Source organism: Balaenoptera acutorostrata, chromosome 11 (assembly GCF_949987535.1).
Source record: "Balaenoptera acutorostrata chromosome 11, mBalAcu1.1, whole genome shotgun sequence".
Taxonomy (NCBI): domain Eukaryota; kingdom Metazoa; phylum Chordata; class Mammalia; order Artiodactyla; family Balaenopteridae; genus Balaenoptera; species Balaenoptera acutorostrata.
The window spans coordinates 20,108,178-20,135,790 of NC_080074.1; the positions used below are offsets into that span (position 1 = coordinate 20,108,178).

The 27,613-nt window shown below is 35.4% G+C and overlaps 1 protein-coding gene across 6 annotated transcripts in view; it reads right to left on the minus strand.

The window, feature by feature from the left end:
* The window catches only part of PARPBP (PARP1 binding protein), an 80,949-nt gene that overhangs the window by 24,480 nt on the left and 28,856 nt on the right, over positions 1–27,613 (minus strand). For 3 of the 6 annotated variants that reach the window (XM_057556981.1, XM_007165786.3, XM_057556982.1), the window contains 2 exons: positions 10,850–11,020; positions 9,406–9,560 (listed from right to left, as the gene is read on the minus strand). The exons of the other annotated variants lie outside the window; for them this stretch is intronic. In XM_057556981.1, the coding sequence (XP_057412964.1) occupies positions 9,406–9,560; positions 10,850–11,020 (326 nt within the window). The remainder of the gene's footprint in view (positions 1–9,405; positions 9,561–10,849; positions 11,021–27,613) is intronic. 6 annotated transcript variants of the gene reach the window in all.

Below are 27,613 nucleotides of genomic sequence, written 5' to 3' on the forward strand. Positions count from 1 at the left end.
CTTCCAAGGGGGAAGGTAGCTAGTATAGCTTTTATTAGATTTATTCTATGTATTTTATATTTTTGAAGTTTTAAAAAAAAAAACATTTTCTGTTTGGTTTTGACGTAGAAATACAATTGCTTTTTTTAATTGATCTGTGCCCAGCAACACTGTGAAACTCTACCATTAATTTTAATAATTTGCCTTTAGATTCTTGGAGTTTACTACATATACAATCATATTATCACTAAATAGAGTTTTATTTCTTCCTTCTCAATTGTTATATCTCCTATTTCTTTTTCTTGCCTTACTACACTGAATTGGACATCCAATATTATGCTGAAAAGAACTGAGAACAGGAACTCTTGTCTTGTTCTAAATCTTAAATAATGTGCTAAAACATTTTACCAAGTAGGTTTTCATAGAAACCCTATATCAAGTTAAAGCCCTCATTCTTAGTTCATTTTATGCTGAAAGGGTAGTAGCCCTACAGGTTGGGTATGTCCCAACAGACACCTCACCTTGGGCAGTCCCTGGGCTTTGTCCCCTCAGACTTTAGTGACTATAAGAACAGACCCTCCAGATCACCAAATTCAGCAAGTTCTTTCAAAATAAAAGCTGGTTTCCCTTCTTGACTTCCCTCTCTGACTTTCTTCCTTCCCCCAGTTTCTGGCCTATTTTCATTGCATTCACCTACTCATCAATGCATTTAAGTACTTCATAAATATGTTGTCCAGCAGTATTAATTATTTTCAGTGGAAGGGTCAATCAGGGGACCTAGCCTGCTATACATCTGTAATCAGAAGTCTGAATAGACTCTTAAGAATTATTTTATGTAAACAGGCACTCTCTTTTCCAACTGGCTTTTTCTTAATTTTCAATTAAAAACACAGAAAATAATTGGATGAAATGTAGCCAAAATGAAAACATAGTTAACACTATGTGCTTTTTCTGGGAAGTAATCTCTAATGGAAGAGTTTTGGAAAAGATTCAGAAGGATAATCAAATATGAAAGAGTGCCACAGCATCAGTTATAAGAACAAAAAAGAAAAAAAAAGCTTTCAGTGCTATTGAAGGTAAAAGTCACCTTTGCCCTCTTTTCCCATTCCTTCTATAAGAACAAATATTCTAAATTTTAAAGATGATATAATCCCCTGAATGAACTGTATTTAGGAAAAATTCATAAGATTTGTATTTCAGTTGCTTGCCAAGCTCAGCATTTTGACCCTTAGCAAAATACCGCAAACACCAGTGCTATGACTAGTCTATTGCTATACGTTCACTACAAGAGCCAACATCAGCTCTTCAAATACCTGCTCAGCAACATAGCATAATTCAAATTCTTGCCTCTAGAGCCTAGAAACTCCTGAAGTTTTAACCCAAATGATGCCAGGACATTTGTCATAGGCACTGGGGATACAAAATGAATAAAAGATTTCTTTTTAAGAGGTCACGATTGATCAGTTGATACAATGAGATACCAAAGGTACAGAGGGGATTTAAGTGGGGAGGTAAGAGAAGAAGGAGGTCTTCAGGAAAGCATCCCAGAAGATATGACTACTCTGGATAAACATTAATAGAAGAATTTAGGTGAGAAAGAGGTTAACTGCAGTTCCTGACTGCTAAATGGATCACATTCCTGGTGGCACAGTGGTTGAGAGTCTGCCTGCTAATGCAGGGGACACGGGTTCGAGCCCTGGTATGGGAGGATCCCACATGCGGCGGAGCAATTGGGCCCGTGAGCCACAACTGCTGAGCCTGCGCGTCTGGAGCCTGTGCCCCGCAACGGGAGGGGCCGCGACAGTGAGAGGCCCGCGCACCGCGATGAAGAGTGGCCCCCGCAACACGATGAAGAGTGGCCCCCACTTGCCGCAACTAGAGAAAGCCCTCGCATGAAACGAAGACCCAACACGGCTAAAAATAAATAAATAAATAAAGCAGCTATTAATTAAAAAAAAAAAAAAAAAAAAGCTCTGGGGCAGAAACAGAAAAATGAAGCTAGTGAGGAAAAACACAATTAAATCCCCAAGACTGAATCAAAACATAGTGACTGAAAGAGAACAATAAGCAATAATACAAATAATGGGTAATATTTTAATGAATTACTGACTATCTTTACTATATAGAATGACTTGTCTTTTCCCTACCATCTTTAAGAATTTGATAACTATTTGCTAAATAAATTATATCTTTAAAAATTAAATGTGATTAAAGGTACTACATGAAATGTATCAAAAATGATTCTGAAATATTTTTAAATGAGAAATGTAACATTAGGATTCTGGACTGGATAATTTCAGCTAGGCTTAACATTCTATGAATACATAATATATAGTCCAATAAATATAATGCAGGTGTGTACTAAATAGTTGTTATGTAATAAAATTGAAATATAGAATTTTAAACATTTGAACAACAGGGTACTAACTGATTTATGTAACCTGAAACTCCTAATTTAAGATGTTTTTCAGGTGAAAGTACAGCATGTATTTTATGGTGGCATCTACTGGCAAAGTGTAGAAATGCAGCCATACTATAGCTAAGATGGTCTGATGAAAAGCTGGCAGCAGAGAGGTAAGTGTGATTTGGATTCCTCCCCTGACCATTCCTTGGACTCAAAGATTATTGTGATTCCCTACCACCACCACCACCCTATTATAAGACAAGTAGTACAAACTTACACTCAGCTACAAGGGTTAAATACATTTTTATCTCTGAGTTTTAAGGTTGAGGGACAGAGGCCAGGGTGAGATACAATCAGGAGGTAGAGAGTATAGAATATGTACACCATACTGAGGTTTCTGGATTTTTATCCTGTACCTAATATGGAATCACTGAAGGATTTTAATTATGGCAGTAACATCTGCTGCTTTGAAAAGACCACTGGCAGCAGTGAGGACAACAGGATGGGGCAACTCAAGACTGGAGGCAGAATTAACAACTTGGAGATAAGTAAAAAAAGTCCAGGCAAGAAAGGATGAAAGTCTGAAAACAGACTTTCCATAAAAAATGGAAATAAGATAGTAGCTATAGGAATAGAGATAAAAGAAAGAATATGAAAAATGTTAAGTAAGAAGAATTGATGGATCTTAGTGAATGAAGGCCAGCACATGGAAGCAACCTAAGTGTCCACTGACAGATGAATGGATGCGGCACATATATACAATGGAATATTACTCAGCCGTAAAAAGAAACAAAATTGAGTTATCTGTAGTGAGGTGGATGGACCCAGAGACTGTAAGACAGAGTGAAGTAAGTCAGAAAAACAAATACCATATGCTATCACATATATATGGAATCTAAAAAAATAAAAAAGGTTCTGAAGAACCTAGGGGCAGAACAGGAATAAAGATGCAGACATAGAGAATGGACTTGAGGACATGGGGAGGGGGAAGGGTAAGCTGGGACGAAGTGAGAGAATGGCATGGACATATATACACTACCAAATGTAAAATCGATAGCTAGTGGGAAGCAGCCGCATAGCACAGGGAGATCAGTTCAGTGCTTTGCGACGACCTAGAGGGGTGGGATACGGAGGATGGGAGGGAGGTTCAAGAGGGAGGGGATATGGGGATATAGGTATGCATATGGCTGATTCATTTTGTTGTACAACAGAAACTAACACAGTATTGTGAAGAAATTATACTCCAATAAAGATGTACTAAAATAATAATAATAATAATAAAAAAATATGTTCCAAATTTCTGCTTGGGCAGCTGGAGGCAGAAAGGCTTCATCAACCTGGGTACTTTGGGAGGAGGTACCCGTCAAGCAGGTACGCAGGGAAAGATGAAGATTTAGTTTGGGAGATGCTAAGTTTGAGTTTCATTTGACGTAACAACCTATAGGTACATAAATATATATTTTGGAAACTCAGGAAAGAGTTTGGATTTCACTGAAATATGGATTTAGAATTTGCATATATGCAGTCAGAGAGGTAAGTAGAAAATAAGAAAACAAAATATCAGAAGTTATGGGAAAAAGAGTTCTAAAAGAAAAAATGATCAAACTTCAGGACTCAAAAGAGACCAGAGGCTATGTCAACTAGAAGATCATAAATGATCTTTTGCAGAACAGCTTCAGTAGAGTGGAAAAGTGAGTAAGTGTGAGTCAGTTAAACACAGACAAGTAAATAAGTATTGAGTGCCTACTCTGTGCCAGAAACTGTGCTAGGGCTAGGGATACTAGTGAAGAACATCAATAACGCCCTCATAGAGTTTACAGCCTCATGAGACATATTCAAGATATTTTAAATCATTAGAAATTGGGAAGTGGAATAAAAGACAGTATTTTTTCAAGAATTTGAGCTATAAAAGGAAGGAACTGACAAAAGCAGACGATGATTTGTTGTTTTTTCTTATAATCTTTATAGACTGTGGCTAAAGGACTAGTAGAAGTTGAAATTATGAGACAAAATGAATAACCAATGAAACATTGTCCCAATAGGTTACCCATACTATAGGAAATATCCTGCCTTCTCCCCCTCTGGACTTCATTTCACCACCATTCTCCATGTCTGGTTAACTCCTTCAAGTTCATCCTTCAAGATTAAGCTCAACTGTTAACAAACATCCAGGTAAACACTCCTGACACTCTTATCCCTGACTCCCACAAACTAGGTCAATTGTCCTTTCCTCTGTACATCTTTCCATTATTACATAAATAGAATACATGTTGTAAGTTTTTGATAACTTTACTATTTATAATCATGAAATGCATATATACTTAACATATGCAAAAATCACCTTACAGAAGAAAATAGAGACTGCTCAGATGGACTATTTAAACACCCACTTCTTCAGTATCGTCCCTCGAACACAGAGTAATTGCTCATTATGACCAAACAGGATATTCAAAATAGATGGCTGCTAAATTGAAGAACTGAAGTGTACCCTAGGTGCCTCTAAAACGTACTTCTATCCTTTTGTACAAAAGTGTATGTATGGATGTACTTTTACCCTGTTAACTTACCCCAACTAGAAATTCCTCCAAAAAGGAATGTAATTATAACAAATTACATTGGATTGAATATATGTACTTATATCTGCTCCCTCCTAAAGTGCCACTAAAGTGACAAAAAGGAAAATGTTTTAAATCCATAAAGAAAAACAGAATGGGAGAGGAGACAATAGTCAAGAGCAGAGGCATATCATGAAAGTACAGAAAGACGAAGAGCAGATGGAAAGGTGATAACTGACTACCCAGAACACAGAAAGCTACAATATAAGTTAACTGCTAAGAGAGACACCAATAAGAAGTAATCTCAGAAATTGAAGGCAATACTGAAGGCTATGGTGAAGGTGTCATTGCAAATAAGAAAGCTGGTTGACAGTCTATGTGAGGAACACTTAGACCCCTGAATCTCCTCTCTTATTCTGAGCAATCAGGCTAGTGCACTTCTGTCACCTCAGCATGGAAAGCAGGATTACTCTGAAGAAACTAAGCCAGAGAGGCTCCAGACCTATAGGTACCAATGACTGAAAACAGAGGGACTGAGCAAAAGTCTACATATTGAACTGGGCAGCTCAGCATCAACCTCAAATCCCAGAATACTGCTAGCCAGACTTACTGCTTTCAGAAAGAGATTAAAGGATGCCACTGTGGAAATTTGGGGGTAAGTTGCAAAGAAAAGACCTGCAGTTATTGACATTTGGAGAATCCCCAATAGAAGAGCCAAGTGGCTACTATGCTATAATGAAGTCCACTATATAGAGCTGCTAATCAGCTTTATAGGGTCTCATTCCTAAATATGAAACAACAGTCCAGAATCACCCTACATTTTAGGAACACCTTTGACATGAAAGAGGGCAAAAGAAACAAAAAGAAAAACATTCAACTAGATACAACAAAGACTATCCAGGTAGCAGATAAAAAATGATCATATAAATTAAATAACCTTGGAGAAATAAATGAAGCATAAGATCACATACAATCAAATGTGAGAATAATGATATTTATCTCCCATTTACTTTAGAGAGCTACTTGAGCAAAATAAGGGGTTTAACCAATTAAAAATAAAGTCATGGAATCCTGGAAACAAGGTAGAGACAAAGAAAATTCACAAGGTGATGAAGCTTCATGGCTGACACTCTGAAACAGGCCTAGCAAGCAAAAGTATACAGACTGAATGAAGAAGATAGATGACTCTCCAGAAGGAATGTCTTCAATGGCAAAAATCAGAACTGATAGATGACCTAATAAAAAAGAAGAAATTGTATAGTTTCATTGGCAAACTTGATAAAGAATTGATAATAAATATATAAGAAGCAAAGCAAGAGAAAAAAGTAGATAATCATTGACTCTAGAAAAAACCAAAAATGTATACAAGAAAGGAAGTATAATAACAGTATATAACATAGCTTAGCTGTAGGCAATAATTACAGAGTTATAATAATGTAAACTCTAAAATATGATTTAACCTGATACTGTGGTATAACTATATTAGAAGGAGAGAAGAAGAGAAGTGTGTGTATGTGTCTGTGTGTGTGGTAGGAGGGGGAGAGGAAAAGAGGAGTATTGGGAGGTTGGTGAGTGGGTGGCAAATCCTCATCTTCCATGGTAGGAAGTTAATAAATAATGTCTAAAATTGAAACTCAAAATTAGCTGCATAGACCAACAAGGGCTTAATATTCAAGATACAGACAGCTCATATAACTCAGTATCAAAAAACAAATCAACCAATCAAAAATTGGGCAGAAGACTTGAATAGACATTTTCCCAAACAAGACATACAGATGCCTAACACGCACATGAAAAGATGCTCAACATCGCTAATTATTAGAGAAATGCAAATCAAAACCACAATAAGGTATCACCTCACACCTGTCAGAATGGCTATCATCAAAAAGTCTACAAATAACAAGTGTTGGAGAGGATGTGGAGATAAGGGAATCTCAAACACTGTTGCTGGGAATGTAAACTGGTGCGGCCACCATGGAAGACAGTATGGAGGTTCCTTAAAAAACTAAAAATAGGGGCTTCCCTGGTGGTGCAGTGGTTGAGAATCTGCCTGCCAATGCAGGGGACACGGGTTCGAGCCCTGGTCTGGGAAGATCCCACATGCCACGGAGCAACTGGGCCCGTGAGCCACAATTGCTGAGCCTGCGCGTCTGGAGCCTGTGCTCCGCAGCAAGAGAGGCCGCGATGGTGAGAGGCCCGCGCACCGCGATGAAGAGTGGTCCCCACTTGCCGCAGCTGGAGAAGGCCCTCGCACAGAAACGAAGACCCAACACAGTCATAAATAAATAAATAAATAAATAAATAAATAAATAACGTGAATTTCTTAAAAAAAAAAAAAAGAAAGAAATCACTTCCAAATGGAATAATTAAAATGGTTTGTTAGAATTTAAAAAAAAAAAAAAAAACTAAAAATAGAACTACCATATGATCCGACAATTCTACTCCTGGGTATGTATCTGGAAAAAATGAAAACACTAATTCGGAAAGATATATGCACCCCAATATTCAGAGAAGCACTATTTACAATAGCCAAGACATGGAAGCAACCGTAGTGCTTAATCGAACAGCTAAGAATGAAATATTGCCATTTGCAACAATGTGGATAGACACAGAGAATATTATGCTTAGTGAAGTAAGTCAGACAGAGAAAGACAAATACTAAATGATATCACTCATATGTGCAATCTAAAAAAATAAAGACAAATAAACATATACACAAAACAGAAACAGACTCACAGACATAGAAAACTAGTTTATGGTTACCAAAGGGGAGGGGGGGAGGGATAAATTAGGAGTACAGGATTAATAGATACAAACTACTATACATAAAATAGATAAGCAACAAGGATTTACTGTATAGCACAGGGAATTATACCCAATATCTTATAATAACCTATAATGTAATATAAACTGCAGAAATACTGAATCACTATGCTGTATACCTGACACTAACATGATACTGTAAATCAACTATAGTTCAATAAAAATTTTAAAAATAGCTGCATAAAAATTTCATTTAAATGAGGTAAATACAGAAATAAACACATAAAAATATTGAAAGTCAATTCCTCTGAGGATTTTATTACTATAAGTCTATAGTACCATTTGACTTCAACAAAATATATCTATTTTGCTTTGCTAAAAATACAGTATTCTTTAAAATTAATTATCTGCTATCTCAGAAGAAATGGCTGGCCAATATATTATTTAGAAGTTCAGATGTCACTGATGTTGACTATAAGTCATATTCAAACCCTCTTCCAAATTCACTTCGTTGTAATAGATATCCACATAAGAAGACAGAAGGAAACAATTCAGAATAAAATCCTGAAAAAAATTCTTCTTGGAATCTTAAAATGGAAAGACGTTTCATAGAATAAGATATAGCGATTAAGAGAATGGGTTCCTGGGTCAGAAATGAATTCAGATCCCAACTCTGCTACTTACTAACAATGTGACTAAGGTAAGTTACACCAGTGCTTCAGTTTCTTGCTCTCTAAACTGAGTATTTATCTAGCAACTACAATGTAAGGTTTTTTTAATGATCAAATGATAATCCCAATAAAGAGTTCAGTGTAATGTCTGACACATAGTAAGTGTTCAATAAATACCAGCTATTTTTATTAGTACTATGCTATGGCATACCCACCAAACTGACAATGATCTCCCATGATTGCTAGCATATACAACCCACTTCTGCCTCCACAAATTAATCTAAAATTAACTCACCATAAAATATACCAGTATTATAAATGAGTCTATCTGATTAAAAACACCTCTTAATTCCAATATCATTTAAAAACAAATTCCAAATGAATCAAAAATTTATGCATAAGAAAATGAAAAAAAAACCTAGCAGAAAATAGAATATAAAATTCATCATATTTTTTATCAATTTCCTGACTCATTCTTGGTATGAGTTTCCTTTATTGCTAAATAAAAAGTTTAAAGAAATTATCTATTCAGTCATTCCCAATCCTCAAAAATCTATTTCTTCCAGAAAAAAAGTGAATGGTAAGCCCTCTTCTCTAGTCAAATTTAATTTGAACATGCCATTTGACTTTGGCAAAAATTTTAGAATCACAGATAAGCAGAAATTTAGGGGGAAAGGTCATGTGATTATAATTTATTAATCTAGATATTTATTAATTGAAGTATAGTTGATTAACAATGTCGTGTTAGTTTCTGGAGTACAGTAAAGCGATTCTTTTCCATTATAGTTTATCACAGGATATTGAATATAGTTCCCTGTGCTATATAGTAGGACATTGTTGTTTACCTACTTTATATATAGTAGTTTGTATCTGCTAATCCCAAACTCCTAATTTATCCCTCCCTCATCTAGATATTTTGTTTCTTCTTCCTAGTTTAGTCTGATGCTTGGTCATTTCAATAGCTCTTAATTTTTAATCTACCTCTGATTCTGTGAAGTTTTAAAGACAGACTAATAACACACATTTGTCATACCTTGGATTTGGTATTTCTCCAAGAATTTCATCTAATTTGTCAATGAAATTAATAAAATTAGACAATCCTTTTATATGTGTCCTTAGAGGATCAGATGGTGATGGTGCATATCCTTTCCCTCCAAGCTCTATTGTTCTAATAAATGATGTAGCCACCTATGAATTAAAACAAATAATTTGGTTATGTTTAATGATTTAGTAAGTTAAAACTACACCTTATTTTATGAAGCTAGGCACATTTACATATTTCTAGGTACACAGGTAAAGAGAAGCACTTTTTATAACTCATGCCACATTTTCATTCAGAAGCAAATAATCAAAGAAACAACTGTCACGTAGAATTCATGCCAGCAAGGGTGATGGCAACACAGGTGGAGATTGAGACTGAGGAGCCAAGGCAGGGACAATTAAGGGCGTAAGAATATGTTCATAAGAGTATATCATTGTTGGGAATTCCCTGGCGGTCCAGTGGTCAGGACTCTGCGCTTCCACTGCAGGGGGCTCCGGTTCGATCCCTGGACTACGATCCCGCAAGCCGCACAGCATGGCCAAAAAAAAAAGAGTATATCACTGTCTATAAAGAATTAGACAGTGATATTCTATAAAAAATAAATATATTCTTAAATAGACTGACTACTGGCCACTGGAATTGTTATATGGAACAAAGGAATTTTTCTGTGTCAATTGTGTTGATTTATTCAAAGTTGAACAATTAATTCAACTCTTCCAAGCCTTAGCTTCTTTATTTGTAAAATAAAGATTTAGACTAGATTCACTAAGCCCCATCTAGCTTTCACATTTTAGGATCATTTGATCATGTGTAGTTCAAAAGGTCTTGCCTTTACAATGATAAAAATACATATATAATATGATGGCTATACATTAGGCCATCTCCATCAAAGACAAAATGTTCTAAAGCTGTATTTTCCAAAGCATATCCTAAGAAAGGAAAAATCTATGAAATTTAAATAATCTGGGGAAAGTTCCATGGTTAAATAACTTAGGAAACGACAGGTTAAATAACAAGGTTAACTTAAGCAGATTTCTTTATGGTAGGACTTCTTGGAAGAAGTATACATGCATTACACATATCCAGTAAGAGTATACACGATTTCCAACTTTTTGCCCTTGGAAACATTTATTCAAAGAGCATTGAACAGGAACTTTTGCCTCTGAAAATAATTTATTCAAGGAGAATCTAACAGGGCTAGCACTCCGCAGAACACATGTAGGGAAACAGAGCTTTAGAGAAATTCTCCCTCATGAACTTTGAAGGATATAGTAAAAAACAAAACTACCACGGATTTTCAAATACATGACATAGAACACATATTCACAGTTTAAAAGTTGCTCTATCATAGTTACAAGAATTCTATATTAAGGTACATGGATCCACTGTTCAGAGAGTCTTTAAAATAAATATTGAAAATGTAACATGTCCATACCAAAAAGATAGACATCTGTTTCTCTCGAGCAGCATGTTTCAAATGAGTGAAGGCTTCTCTTCCAAGTCCTCTATCAGGAATATTGAGAATATGAGCCAGAGCCAAGTCATTCTTTGAATTCACTAGCAGGTTTAAATATGAGTAGATAATTTTCTTTGCTAGTAACTGTACCTGTGCAATAAAATATTTTCTTTATTGAAGATTTCTAAATTCATAAATAATCTTTTTATTTATTTTTTATTGAAGTATACGTGATTTACAATGCTGTGCCAATCTCTGCTGTGCAGCAAAGTGACTCAGTTATACACACATAGACATTCTTTCATATTCTTTTCCATTATGGTTTATCACAGGATATTGAATATAGTTCCCCATGCTATACAGTAGGACCTTGTTGTTTATCCATTCTAAATGTAATAGTTTGCATCTACCAACCCCAAACTCCCAGTCCATCCCTCTCCTTCCCCATCTCACCCTTGGCAACCACAAGTCTGTTCTCTATATCTATGAGTCGGTTTTTGTTTTGTAGATAAACTTATTTGTGCCATATTTTAGATTTCACATATAAGTGATATCATATGGTATTTGTCTTTCTCTTTCTGACTTACTTCACTTAGTGTGATAATCTCTAGTTGTACCCATGTTGCTGCAAATGGCATTATTTCGTTATTTTTTATGGTTGAGTAGTATTCCATTGTATACACGTACCACATCTTTATCCATTCACCTGTCGATGGACATTTAGGTTGTTTCCATGTTTTGGCTATTGTGAACAGTGCTGCTATGAATATAGGGGTGCACGTATCTTTCGGAACTATAGTTTTGTCCAGGTATACTCCCAGGAGTGGGATTGCTGGATCATATGGTAACTCTATTTTCAGCTTTCTGAGGAACCTCCATACTGTTTTCCATAGGGGCTGTACCAACTTACATTCCCACCAACAGTGTTGTAGGCTTCCCTTTTCTCCACACCCTCTCCAGCATTTGTTATTTGTAGACATTTTAATGATGCCCATTCTGACCAGTGTGAGGTGGTACCTCATTGGAGTTGTTTTTTTTTTTTTAACGTCTTTATTAGAGTATAATTGCTTTACAATGGTGTGTTAGTTTCTGCTGTATAACAAAGTGAATCAGTTATACATATATCCCCATATCTCTTCCCTCTTGCGTCTCCCTCCCTCCCACCCTCCTTATCCCGCCCCTCTAGGTGGTCACAAAGCACAGAGCTGATCTCCCTGTGCTATGCGGCTGCTTCCCACTAGCTATTGATTTTACATTTGGTAGTATATATAAGTCCACGCCACTCACTCTCTCACTTCGAACCAGCTTACCCTTCTCCCTCCCCGTGTCCTCAAGTCCATTCTCTAGTAGGTCTGCATCTTTATTCCTGTCCTGCCCCTAGGTTCTTCAGAAACTTTTTTTTTTTTTTAGATTCCATATATATGTGTTAGCATACGGTATTTGTTTTTCTCTTTCTGACTTATTTCACTCTGTATGACAGACTCTAGGTCCATCCACCTCACTACAAATAGTTCAATTTCGTTTCTTTTTAAGGCTGAGTAATATTCCATTGTATATATGTGCCACATCTTCTTTATCCATTCATCTGTCAATGGACACTTAGGTTGCTTCCATGTCCTGACTATTGTAAATAGAGCTGCAATGAACATTGTGGTACATGACTCTTTTTGAATTATGGTTTTCTCAGGGTATATGCCCAGTAGTGGGATTGCTGGGTTGTATGGTAGTTCTATTTTTAGTTTTTTAAGGAACCTCCATACTGTTCTCCATAGTGACTGTATCAATTTACATTTCCACCAACAGTGCAAAAGTGTTCCCTTTCCTCCACACCCTCGCCAGCATTTACTGTTTGTAGATATTTTGATGATGGCCATTCTGACTGGTATGAGGTGATACCTCATTGTAGTTTTGATTTGCGTTTCTCTAATAATTAGTGATGTTGGGCATCTTTTCAAGTGCCTACTGGCCATCTGTAGGTCTTCTTTGGAGAAATGTCTAGTAAGGTCTTCTGCCCATTTTTTGATTGGGTTGTTTATTTTTTTGTTGTTGAGTTGTATGAGCTGTTTATATATTTTGGAGATTAAGCCCTTGCCTGTCATATCATTTGCAAATATTTTCTCCCATTCCAATAATCTTTTTTTAATATGCAGTAAAAATACTTATGATCATTCAATGACAATATCTCACTCAGCTCTTTGGGAAAAGAGAATTGCCATATAAACCAAAAGCTTGGGTTGAACAATGAACATGTCCTGGCTCGTGAAACCAACTTGCCACCAGTGAGAATCTATAAGTAAATAACAACTATCATAACTGTTGGAAAATGTCTCTTAGAAAATGATATAAAACATACAGCTGCATTTCTTATGAGACCTTATCTCATTTCCCTACATACATTTGCCATTAAATAATCACCAACAATGAAGCTCCCTGAAGCGTAGGGCATGGGCCAACTGGCACCATTTGGTCCTATACCCATGTCTCTTTACAGGGCAAGATATAAGGGCTGAAGTTAAATTGTTAAATTTCTGAAGAATTACTAGATACTGACTTTCACAATACCAAATAACCAACTAAGTATTAAAATAAAGAGATTCAACCAAATGTTAGCAAATAATAGCAGGTAGTTGATGTTGACATTAACTGGCCTAAAACAGAGCTATAGACTGTTCAAACACAAGATAAATAACATTTGTGAGAACTTGATAGGGGCAACAGTTCTTTCATATATACGGCACTTGTCCTTCACAGTCAAGTGATAAACTAGGGTATTCAATGATCTTTTTCTTAAAATTAGCTAACTATAGCTTTTCAAGGCCTTGCAACTTCTAGTACTACAGAAGTGATACTGTGAACTCCCACAGGTAACAACTACAAAATATTAGGTAAAATTTTTAAAACATAACTATGTAAAGACACTGGAAAGCATCCAAAAAGCAGACACAAGCTGGAGGAGAATTTAATGTTAGAAGAACTGCAACAAGAAGGGTAAGAATTGCAAGTTTGTGGTTATTCAAGGCCCTACAACTTCCAGTAATGGGGGAGATGCAACTGATCATGTGAACCCCTTAAATAACAAACATTAAAATTTTTTTTTAAATGACTAATTGGTTTTTATTGTTCAATCAGAGGAACATTTTGTTGAAATTTGCCCGATTGCCCTTTTTGTCTCTTTGACACACTGAATGGGATTAGCTGGTGTTCAGGGCATTAGATCTGGAAAGAATTTCAAAAGCCCACACAGCAGACCCCAAGGTGGTGGGGGAATTATGGTTGAAGAAAAGTATCAATATATGGACTCTGATGACTAGGAGATGACAGCAATGTTCTTCCAAATGAACAAACAAGGTGGATGCTTCAGAGTTGGGCCTCCTATCAAACCAGTTTGAGAAATCACACTACAATAATTTATACTTTACACTTGACAAATATTAAATAAAAAATTTTAAATAGTATTTAAAGACACTGGAAAGTGTCCAAAAAATAGAGGCTGGAGGAACATTTAGTTTTAAAAGAACTGCAATAAGAAGGGTATGAATTAAGTTTGTGGTTTACTGGCCCAAGTTTCATGACTATAGAAGTGACTAAAGGTGCCAGAGATTAGAATTCAGAGCTGGGAAAACAGTTAGAAATTTAAAGGAGGAAATCCTGGAAACAATTGAGAGCATAAATAGCCAAAACCCCTAGCTGACAGCAAAACTATGCAAGCATGGGGAAGATTCCAGGGGGTCCGTCAAAAACACAGACAGAAAACAGAAAGAAATATATTAGAAAGATTGAGCTATAAAGAACCAGAGCTATGCGTCTGAAGGTTTGCTAAACTGAGTGCACTCTACAACTGTGTATAGCTTAAGTGGCAGAAAACTGAAGCTGAACAGGCTTGAAATGTTAAGTATACAAAGCCAAAACCTGTCAGAATAACTGGAAAATTCATGAAAATCCCTAGGAAAAAGGAATCCACAGAAATAAGCTCCATATCTCCCCCAAATGCTTGGCTGACTGCCAAATTTGGCAGGCAGAGGGAAGGCTTACAAAAGCCAAGCTAAAAAAACCAGCAAAGGGAAACTATAAGAACAGATATCCAATGCATACCACCAAGGAAACAAACTATGAAGTTGGAATCTAGGCAAGTTACCTGCCTACTAGAAAAAAAAACCAATGTTCCTCAGAAGAACATGAGAAAAGACTTGAGTTGCTATAAAATATTACCTGAAATGTCTGGGTTTCATCCAAAAATTACTAGACAATCAAAGAAAAAGGACTGTGACCCCTTCTTAGGATAAAAAGCAGTCAATAGAAAATGTCACCAAGTGGACCTACATGTTAGATTTAGCAGACAGAACATCAAAGCATCTGCTATAAATATAGTGGAAAAACTAAACTAAAATGTGTTCAATGAATTAAAGGAAACTATGTTATCAGTGACTTAATAGAGGAATGAGAACTGAAAAGTGGACACTATAAAGAGACAATTCTAGAGATAAAAAGTACAATAACTGAAACAAAATTTGCTTGGTGTGCTCAACAGCAACTTGAAGAAAGTGAAAGAAACTATCAGTGCACTATATCAGTGATATAGATATATCAATAGAAATTACCAAATCTGAAAAACAAAAGAGAAAAAACAAAAAAGAAGAAGGAACCAAAGAGATCTGTGGGTCAATTTAAACAAGTCCAACGTACATGTAACTGAAATCCCTGCAGAGGAGTGAAAAACACAGAAAAAATATTTGCCGCAATTATGGCAAAAAGCATCCCAAATTTGGTGGAAAACATCAATTTATAGATCCAAGAAGTTACTCAAGTAGGAAAACACAAAGGAAATCACTCCTTTACACTTATAATCAAACTCTGACATCGAAAGATAAAAAATCTTAAGAGCAGCCAGAGCAAAATGACACATTACATACAGAGGAACAATAGTAAGGTTAATAGAACATCAAAAATTAAGTATGTAAGAGAGAAGACATTGAAACAACATATTATATGTGCTGAAAAACGATCTTAAAAATTACTTTACAATTACAATAGTCAAGATAGTACAGTATTGATTTCTTTCCCATGGCAGAAACTTGGAACCCAGGTGACATTCAGTCTTAATTTTCTTATTTCCTTTGAGGCACTAAGGGGTGCTTCCCTCTTATTTTCTAATATTGGGTTGGCCAGAAAGTTCGTTCATGTTGTTCTGTACCATCTTACAGACAAACTCGAACGAACTTTTTGGCCAGCCCAATAGATACATTAAACAACAGAAAAACATGTTTTTATGAACAAAGACTTCTCACAGGAGTATCCATTTTCTTGAAAACAGCACACAAATCTTGCTGTAAATTGCCAATGTTACAATTTAATTCTACGTTTCTTCTGTGAAAGAAGGAAAAAAATATTGCTTATATAATGAGTGTCAGGAAGTTTTCAGGCCCATAAAGAGAAACTTAACCTGTCTTCTTATAAACAGTAATATATAGCATTCTAATATAAAAATATTACAATTTAGTCATTCCCCTAATGAGGGGCATTTAGATTCCTCCAAATTTTATTATAAGCATTGCTGCATGTATATTCTGATACTGATCTCCCTGCATATATGTTGAGTGTTTTTATAGTACTGCTGGGATTATAGAGAATGTACTTTTTTATTATTTTAATACATACTGCCAAGTGTCCTTCACTTGTACCTATTTATACCCCCACCAACAGTGTAGGAGAATTCCCATTTTCCTATATCCTGGCCAATATTTAATGTTATAAAACTTTAAAAGTTTTACCTATTTCCTCTGATTACCTGGAAGACTAGGAATCTTTTTAAAAATGTGTTGGCCATCTTTATTTCTTTTCCTGTTAACTGACTGCTCTTTCTTTTGCATGGCTTTCTATTGTGTAATTTGTTTGCTTTTTTCTTATTAATAGTAGTTCTTTTTATATTCTAGATTTTAACCCTCATATATTATGCCCTGGCAAAGATCTTCTCTCAGTCTGTTTCTTATATTTTACCACTGTTAATAGAATAGGTCAAGAAATTTTACATTTTGTAATTATCAAATTCATTAATCTTTTCCCTAATTTTTTTTGCTTTCTGGGTCTTAAGAATCCTTCTCAACCTTAAGAATATAAACGTTTCCTTTGAATAAGTTAATATAAATTGTAAAAAAAAACCAATAAAGCACAGTATTTACAAAGGGACACTCAGATCAATGAAACAGAATAGAGTACAGAAAGAGAACTAACACAGATATTGCCATTTGATTTTTGATAAAGGTGCAACAGAAGCAATAAGGAAAGAACAGTCTTTACAATAATTGGTGTGGGAGCAACTGGTCATCCATATGCAAAACAAATGAACCTCACCTAAACCTCACACCTTTTATAAAAATTAACTCAAAGTAGATCACAGACCTAATTACAGTATAAAATTATAAAACTTTCAGAAGAAAACATAGGAGAATATCTTCATGACTTGGAATTAGGAAGACTTATTAGATATGACAGCAAAAGTACAAAACATAATAGAAAAAATAAATGATAAATTGGATTTCATCAAAATTAAATTCCTTGCATGAAATTCTCTCCTTATTCTCACCCTCTCAACTACTTTCACCATGCTCTGGAATCCTGTTTGTTTTTAATTCTTAGATGTTGCTCCCAGAATGTTCACTAGAAATCCTCTCCTTGCCTATTACCTTGAGAACAGACTCACAAATGCTAAACTCAACTTATGCTCAAAACTTATGAAATTCATAAGTCATTCACTGACTGATAACTTAGCTAAAGACCCAATAATTTATCATCTGTAAACTCTAACAAAATATTTCCCTTATTAAAATTAAGATTTCTTAAAAAAAAAGATTTCTTCATATTCTGTCTAATCACATTTAAATTAAGAAGCACAAAAGTGAGTTAAAACGTAGAAATAAAACTTACAAATCAATAGGAAGTCTCTCAGACAGTTATTAAGGAAGTTTCAAGTCCATATACATCTTAAAAGCACTTTTAAAGATAACATGCTTTGGGATTATTTAACTTTCATGTAAACAACAATTCTTAAACACGGAAGGCAGTCAGGGACAATTTAAAAAACCTCAATGGACAGGAAAAGGTTACCTTAAACATGGACTCAAAATATACTCTAAGCAAACTTCATTAAAACAAAAAGTTTGATATGAACTCTATGAAACTATTTTTCTTAAATATTAAAGATACTAAATGTTACATTTGAAGAGAGGCTCTCTGATTTTCCAGTATAAAGAAGCAATTCACATATTCTCTTTCTTATCACCCTGTTATAACTCTGCATATCAACCAATTATAATTCTCTGCATAAATATTAATACTGTCTGATACTTTGTCTATTTTATTAATCTTTCTACTATTTTATGAGTCCCCTGAGAGCAAATGATGTATTCTCAGGTCCTAAAAGAATGACTGGCATTAGAGCAGGTAATCAATCCATTCTTATTAATAGGTTCTCAATCAGCTTTTTTTCAATGATAAATGAAAGAAATATTAATACATGTATTTGCCCCCTTTAGATATTTCAAAATTGAAACTATTGATCAAAACTTATCAGGAAGTTGGGATCAAATAACTGCTCATATATTTTTATTACATTGCCTTAAAAAAAAAAGTACTAAGATACAACTAAATTAAAATAATCTTTAAGATCTTTCTTAAAATGATCAAGGGATCAATCCAAGAAGAAGATATAACAATTGTAAATATTTATGCACCCAACATACACGCACTTCAATACATAAGGCAAATGCTAACAGCCATAAAAGGGGAACTCGACAGTAACACAATAATACTAGGGGACTATAACACCCCACATTCACCAATGGACAGATCATTCAAAATGAAAATGAATAAGAAAACACAAGCTTTAATAATACATTAAACAAGAAGGACTTAACTGATATTTATAGGACATTCCATCCAAAAACAACAGAATACACTTTCTTCTCAAGTGCTCATGGAACATTCTCAGGATAGAATATATCTTGGGTCACAAATCAAGCCTTGGTAAATTTAAGAAAATTGAAATCGTATCAAGTATCTTTTCGGACCAGAACGCTATGAGACTAGATATCAATTAGAGGAAAAAACCGTAAAAACATACAAACACACGGAGGCTAAACAATACACTACTAAATAACGAAGAGATCACTGAAGAACTCAAAGAGGAAATCAAAAAATACCTAGAAACAAATGCCAATGAAAACACAATAACCTAAAACCTATGGGATGCAGCAAAAGCAGTGCTAAGAGGGAAGTTTATAGCAATACACCCTACCTCAAGAACAAGAAAAATCTCAAATAAACAACCTAACCTTACACCTAAAGCAATTAGAGAAAGAAGAACAAAACAAACCCAAAGTTAGCAGAAGGAAAAAATCAAAAAGATCAGATCAGAAATACATGAAAAAGAGAAGAAGAGCCACAATCCTGCAGCCTGTGGAACAAAAACCACATTCACAGAAAGATAGACAAGATGAAAAGGCAGAGGGCTATCTACCAGATGAAGGAACAAGATAAAACACCAGAAAATCAACTAAATGAAGTGGAGATTGGCAAAATTCCAGAAAAACAATTCAGAATAATGATAGTGAAGATGATCCAGGACCTTGGAAAAAGAATGGAGGCAAAGATCGAGAAGATGCAAGAAATGTATAACAAAGACCTAGAAGAATTAAAGAACAAACAAACAGAGATGAACAATACAATAACTGAAATGAAAACTACACTAGAAGGAATCCATAGCAGAATAACTGAGGCAGAAGAACGGATAAGTGACCTGGAAGACAGAATGGTGGAATACACTGCTGCAGAACAGAATAAAGAAAAAAGAATGAAAAGAAATGAGGACAGCCTAAGAGACCTCTGGGACAACATTAACGCAACAACATTCGCATTATAGGGGTCCCAGAAGGAGAAGAGAGAGAGAATGGACCACAGAAAATATCTGAAGAGATTATAGTCGAAAACTCCCCTAACATGGGAAAGGAAATAGCCACCCAAGTCCAGGAAGCACAGAGAATCCCATACAGGATAAACCCAAGAAGAAACACGCCAAGACACATAGTAATCAAATTGGCAAAAATTAAAGACGAAGAAAAATTATTGAAAGCAACAAGGGAAAAATGGCAAATAACATACAAGGGAACTCCCTTACGGTTAACAGCTGATTTCTCAGCAGAAACTCTACAAGCCAGAAGGGAGTGGCATGATAGACTTAAAGTGATGAAAAGGAAGAACCTACAACCAAGATTACTCTACCCAGCAAGGATCTCATTCAGATTCGATGGAGAAATCAAAAGCTTTACAGACAAGCAAAAGCTAAGAGAATTCAGCACCACCAAACCAGCTCTACAACAAATGCTAAAGGAACTTCTCTAAGTGGGAAGCACAAGAGAAGAAAAGGACCTACAAAAAAAACCCAAAACGATTAAGAAAATGGTCATAGGAACATACATATCGATAATTACCTTAAACGTGAAAGGATTAAATGCTCCAACCAACAGACACAGGCTTGCTGAATGGATACAAAAACAAGACCCATCTATATGCTGTTTACAAGAGACCCACTTCAGACCTAGGGACACATGCAGACTGAAAGTGAGGGGATGGAAAAAGATATTCCATGCAAATGGAAATCAAAAGAAAGCTGGAGTAGCTATACACATATGAGATAAAATAGATTTTAAAATAAAGAATGTTACAAGAGACAAGGAAGGACACTACATAATGATCAAGGGGCCAATCCAAGAAGAAGATATAACAATTAAAAATATATATGCACCCAACATAGGAGCACCTCAATATAAGGCAACTGCTAACAGCTATAAAAGAGGAAATCGACAATAACACAATAATAGTGGGGGACTTTAACACCTCACTTACACCAATGGACAGATCATCCAAAATGAAAATAAATACGGAAACAGAAGCTTTAAACGACACAATAAACCAGATAGATTTAATTGATATTTATAGGACATTCCATCCAAAAACAGCAGATTACACTTTCTTCTCAATTGTGCATGGAACATTCTCCAGGATAGATCACATCTTGGGTCACAAATCAAGCCACAGTAAATTTAACAAAATTGTAATCATATCAAGCGTCTTTTCTGACCACAACACTATGAGATTAGAAATGCATACAGGGAAAAAAACGTAAAAAAACACAAACACATGGAGGCTAAACAATACGTTACTAAATAACCAAGAGATCACTGAAGAAATCAAAGAGGAAATAAAAAAATACCTAGAGACAAATGACAATGAAAACACGACGATCCAAAACCTGTGGGATGCAGCAAAAGCAGTTCTAAGAGGGAAGTTTATAGCTATACAAGCCTACCTCAAGAAACAAGAAAAAACTCAAACAATCTAACCTTACACCTAAAGGAACTAAAGAAAGAAGAACAAGCAAAATGCAAAGTTAGCATAAGGAAAGAAATCATAAAGATAAGAGCAGAAATAAATGAAATAGAAACAAAGAAAAAAATAGCAAAGATCAATAAAACTAAAAGCTGGTTCTTTGAGAAGATAAACAAAACTGACAAACCACTAGCCAGACTCATCAAGAAAAAGGGAGAGGACTCAAATCAATAACATTAGAAATGAAAAAGAAGATACAACAGACACTGCAGAAATACAAAACATCCTAAGAGACTACTATAAGCAACTCTAGGCCAATAAAATGGACAACCTGGAAGAAATGGACAAATTCTTAGAAAGGTATAACCTCCCAAGACTGAACCAGGAAGAAATAGAAAATATGAACAGACCAATCACAAATAATGAAATTGAAACTGTGATTAAAAATCTTCCAACAAACAAAAGTCCAGGACCAGATGGCTTCACAGGTGAATTCTATCAAATATTTAGAGAAGAGCTAACACCCATCCTTCTCAAACTCTTCCAAAATATTGCAGAGGAAGGAACACTCCCAAACTCATTCTATGAGGCCACCATCACCCTGATACCAAAACCAGACAAAGATATCACAAAAAAAGAAAACTACAGACCAATATCACTGATGAATATAGATGCAAAAATCCTGAACAAAATACTAGCAAACAGAATCCAGCAACACATTAAAAGGATCATACACCATGATCAATTGGGATTTATCCCAGGGATGCAACGATTCTTCAATATACGCAAATCAATCAATGTGATACACCATAGTAACAAACTGAAGAATAAAAACCGTATGATCATCTCAATAGATGCAGAAAAAGCTTTTGACAAAATTCAACACCTATTTATGATCAAAACTCTCCAGAAAGTGGGCATAGAGGGAACCTACCTCAACATAATAAAGGCCATATATGACAAACCCACAGCAAACATCATTCTCAATGGTGAAAAACTGAAAGCATTTCCTCTAAGATCAGGAACAAGACAAGGTTGCCCACTCTCACTACTATTATTCAACATAGTTTTGGAAGTCCTAGCCACGGCAATCAGAGAAGAAAAAGAAATGAAAGGAATACAAATTGGAAAAGAAGAAGTAAAACTGTCACTGTTTGCAGATGACATGATACTATACATAGAGAATCCTAAAGATGCCACCAGAAAACTACTAGAGCTAATCAATGAATTTGGTAAAGTTGCAGGATACAAAATTAATGCACAGAAATCTCTTGCATTCTTATACACTAATGATGAAAAATCTGAAAGTGAAATTAAGGAAACACTCCCATATACCGTTGCAACAAAAAGAATAAAATACCTAGGAATAAACTTACCTAGGGAGACAAGAGACCTGTATGCAGAAAACTATAAGACACTGATGAAAGAAATTAAAGATGATACCAACAGATGGAGAGATATACCGTGTTCTTGGATTGGAAGAATCAATATTGTGAAAATGACTATACTACCCAAAGCAATCTGCAGATTCAATGCAATCTCTATGAAATTACCAATGGCATTTTTTATGGAACTAGAACAAAAAATCTTAAAATTTGTACGGAGACACAAAAGACCCCAAATAGCCAAAGCAGTCTTGAGGGAAAAAAACAGAGCTGGAGGAATCAGACTCCCTGACTTCAGACTCCCTACTCTAAAGCTACAGGAATCAAGACAATATGGTACTGGCACAAACAGAAACATAGATCAATGGAACAAGAAAGAAAGCCCAGAGATAAACCCACGCACCTACGGTCAACTAATCTATGACAAAGGAGGCCAGGATATACAATGGAGAAAAGACAGTCTCTTCAATAAGTGGTGCTGGGAAAACTGGACAGCTACATGTAAAAGAATGAAATTAGAACACTCCCTAACACCATACACAAAAATAAATTCAAAATGGATTCGAGACCCAAATGTAAGACCAGACACTATAAAACTCTTAGAGGAAAACATAGGAAGAACACTCTTTGACATAAATCACAGCAAGATCTTTTTTCATCCACCTCCTAGAGTAATGGAAATAAACACAAAAATAAACAAATGGGACCTAATGAAACTTAAAAGCTTTTGCACAGCAAAGGAAACCATAAACAAAACGAAAAGACAACCCTCAGAATGGGAGAAAATATTTGCAAACATATCAACGGACAAAGGATTAATCTCCAAAATGTATAAACAGCTCATGCAGCTCAATATTAAAGAAACAAACAACCCAATCCAAAAATGGGCAGAAGACCTAAATAGACATTTCTCCAAAGAAGACATACAGATGGCCAAGAAGCACATGAAAAGCTGCTCAACATCACTAATTATTAGAGAAATGCAAATCAAAACTACACTGAGGTATCACCTCACACCAGTTAGAATGGGCATCATCAGAAAATCTACAAACAACAAATGCTGGAGAGGGTGTGGAGAAAAGGGAACCCTCTTGCACTGTTGGTGGGAATGTAAATTGATACAGCCACTATGGAGAACAGTATGGAGGTTCCTTAAAAAACTAAAAATAGAATTACCATATCACCCAGCAATCCCACTACTGGGCATATACCCAGAGAAAACCATAATTCAAAAAGACACATGCACCCCAATGTTCATTGCAGCGCTATTTACAATAGCCAGGTCATGGAAGCAACCTAAATGCCTATCGACAGACAAATGGATAAAGAAGTTGTGGTACATATATACGATGGAATATTACTCAGCCATAAAAAGGAACGAAATTGAGTCATTTGTTGACACGTGGATGGATCTAGAGACTGTCATACAGAGTGAAGTAAGTCAGAAAGAGAAAAACAAATATCGTATATTAACGCATGTATGTGGAACCTAGAAAAATGGTACAGATGAACCGGTTTGCAGGGCAGAAGTTGAGACACAGATGTAGAGAACAAACGTATGGACACCAAGGGGGGAAAACCACGGTGGGGTGGGGATGGTGGTGTGCTGAATTGGGCGATTGGTATTGACGTGTATACACTGATGTGTATAAAATTGATGACTAATTAGAACCTGCAGTATAAGAAAACAAATAAACAAAAAAAACAACTAATACTAAACTTTCTTTGGGTTATTTATATGGAAATATGTTAATATAAATGTTTCAGACATTACCTGAAATTTCTAAAAATCTTATATGTTCTGGTATAATGTTATAAGTCATAATTATAGTTATTACTTTAAAATGTATATCTCAGAAATAACTAAATTTCCTTGTCAATTGCATTATTATGAACTTTCATCAAATCTTTAACCGTGGTCATTTTTAAGTCTTTTGTCATTTACAGACAGTTCTGGGTGTACTCTGATGCTTTTGCAAAAATGTTCCTATAAAAGAGTTTCATCTTCAAGGAATTCATGGAAAAGACTCTGACAAGTACAGGTTTCTGGTAACTGACTATACTGCTGACCTGAATGAACAAGCATTTTCAGAACTCTAATGGAAAACTGATGAATTCATAAAAGTGCTAACAAAAGATCAAGATAAAAAAAATTAATTACATGGGACTGAGTGAACTGATGAGGATGATTATAATTTTTGTGACTTTCTGTTTGAATTAAAAAAAAGAAAGAAAGAAGGAAAGAAAGAGGGAAAGAGAGAAAGAGAGAGAGAGAAAGAGAGAGGGAAGGAAGGAGGGAGGAAGGAAGGGAGGGAGGAAGGAAGGAAGGAAGCAAGGAAGGAAAGAAGGAAGGAAGGGAGAAAGAGAGAGAGAGAAAGAGAGAGAGAGAAGGAAGGAGGGAGGGAGGAAGGAAGGAAGGAAGGAAGGAAGCAAGGAAGGAAAGAAGGAAGGAAGGGAGAAAGAGAGAGAGAGAAAGAGAGAGAGAGAAGGAAGGAGGGAGGGAGGAAGGAAGGAAGGAAGCAAGGAAGGAAAGGAGGAAGGAAGGGAGAAAGAGAGAAAGAGAGGGAGGGAAGGGGGGAGGGAAGGGGGAGGGAAGGGGGGAGGGAAGGGGGAGGGAAGGGGGAGGGAGGGAGGGAGAGGGGAAGGAAGGAAGGAAGGAAGGGAGAAAGAAAGAAAGAAAGGAAGGAAGGAAGGAAGGGAGAAAGAAAGGAAGAAAGAAAGAAAAGGAAGAAGAGAGTCTTCTAGTAGTGAGTTGAATACTTGGGGAGGCACAAAAATCTTTAAGAACCCTAGGTTACCATTAATGCTAGAGAAACAGAGAGTAATAAATGAAATGTTTTTCAGCATTTTTTGAAAGTTTTTTTTTCTTCTTTAAATAAGTAGTATATTACTCTCTGGGGACTCAACTTACCCTCATACTACTCCTGAAACTGGAAGATTATTTTATAGGGTAGAACATACTACTGCTAATATTAAGTATTATTGTTGTTATTGTTATTACTATTATTATTAATAGTAGTAGGTTACTTTTCATATTTAAAGTGCTTTCACATATATTTAAAAAAAAAGATATGTCCTAAAATTTTATAAAATAAGGTATAACATAGTTTTCTGCTTTATTTCAAAAGTCCTTTTATCTTTACTTTCACAGTAAATCATAATACTTCATGTGAATCTATAATATAAAGTTTCCATTTTAACGTCACAGTGCAATAGTCTGTCTAAAACATACAAGAAGCATGACACAATTTCCCAAAAATCAAAGCAGAGGAAAGAGATACTCACATTGTAATCAGAAATTCCTTTACTCTTTCTACATTTAATTTCATGCAATCTCTGTTTCACTGTGCTTCTGCTGTCCAAAAATAATGAGAGTTTACTAATATGTATATGTCTGATCCTTATTGGGTACAAAACCAGGGCTTAAACTCCCACATCTACCACTTGTTCTTAAAGACTAGCAAATTCTGTCCTTCTGATCTGTGATGTTAGGCAAACATCAGGGAAAAACATCTTGGAGTCCTCACAGTTAGAGTGTTTCTTTTAACTCATGGCTGCAATTGGAAATCTATCCCTATCATTATGGTCAGATAACATGGCAGTTATGGTTTCCCTGCTCTTGTATTTGCAAGTGGGTTTTAAAGAGGCTCTCTGGAAAAGCATTCCACATAAATACAGTTATGATGTCCAGAAGCAAGGGCTTAAATTGAAAAAATCCACAAGATTGAAGCTTTTACCCAGATACCAAAAATAAAGATACTGTTCCATTTATCTGTTTAATAAACTGATTCTATCCATACCACAAAATATTTGCAATGTTTGTTTAGAAGTTGAACAATTTAATTTAAGCTTTTTGACAACTTCAAGTTTCTTTTCCTAACCCTTAACTATTACTGAAATGCATATGTTCAATCTCAATTTGAATAAAGTCAGTTTTTCTAAACTGATATTAAAATTTATGCAAGTATTGCTTTTATTTGTCAACAAATAAATTCTTACATATAATGAACAAAAAAGATTGGACTAGAACTAATATACTCATAGAAATTTTTTATTTAACTGATTATTTTCTTTTCAGGCCTTTATTCTGTTTTTCCCTTCATTACTTCAGAACTTCTAAAGCAATAGTTTAGTACCTCAGGGAAAAATAAAATAAAGTAAAATAAAATAAGGAAACAAAAATATTGTTTCTGCAGTCCATTTCATTCATCTGCTTGAGGCACTGGTGTGACATTAGTAAGCATTTGGTGATCAAAATATATCTTTTTAAGACTGTAGCCCAAAAAGTCACTTTGGAATTTTAATAGAAATAAAATACTTTGCAAAAGAAAAATCAGAAGTCTGCAAGTAACAGAAAAATGGTTGAGAGGATGGCTGCTATTTCAATAGTCCTCATAAAATCTAATCCATCAGCTAACTGGTAGATAAAATTCTCTTAGAAAATATAATCCAAGAAGGCAAAAGATAAAAGTAGAGGATTAACACCACAAAACTACCATTGTTTTTTAAATGAGAAAACTATATGCTTACAATGAAGACCCTTCAGTTTCTATATACTGTAGTTCTTTTTCATGGCTATCCCTTTAAGATTTTTTTTATCATAAAATAAGTTTATTGATGATAACTTTATATAATTTACCATTGGTATTTGATGTTACAAACATTAGGGTGTTTGAGATATGCAGGATCCTTATATCAATATGTAACTGGGGACTTTCCTGGTGGCGCAGTGGTTAAGAATCAGCCTGCCAATGCAGGAGACACGGGTTCCATCCCTGGTCCGGGAAGATCCCACATGCCGTGGAGCAACTAAGCTCATGCGCCACAACTACTGAGTCTGTGCTCTAGAGCCTGCGAGCCACAACTATTGAAGCCCGCACGCCTAGAGCCCATGCTCCGCAATGAGAAGCCATCTCAATGAGAAGCCCGTGCACCGCAATGAAGAGTAGCCCCCGCTCTCTGCAACTAGAGAAAGCCC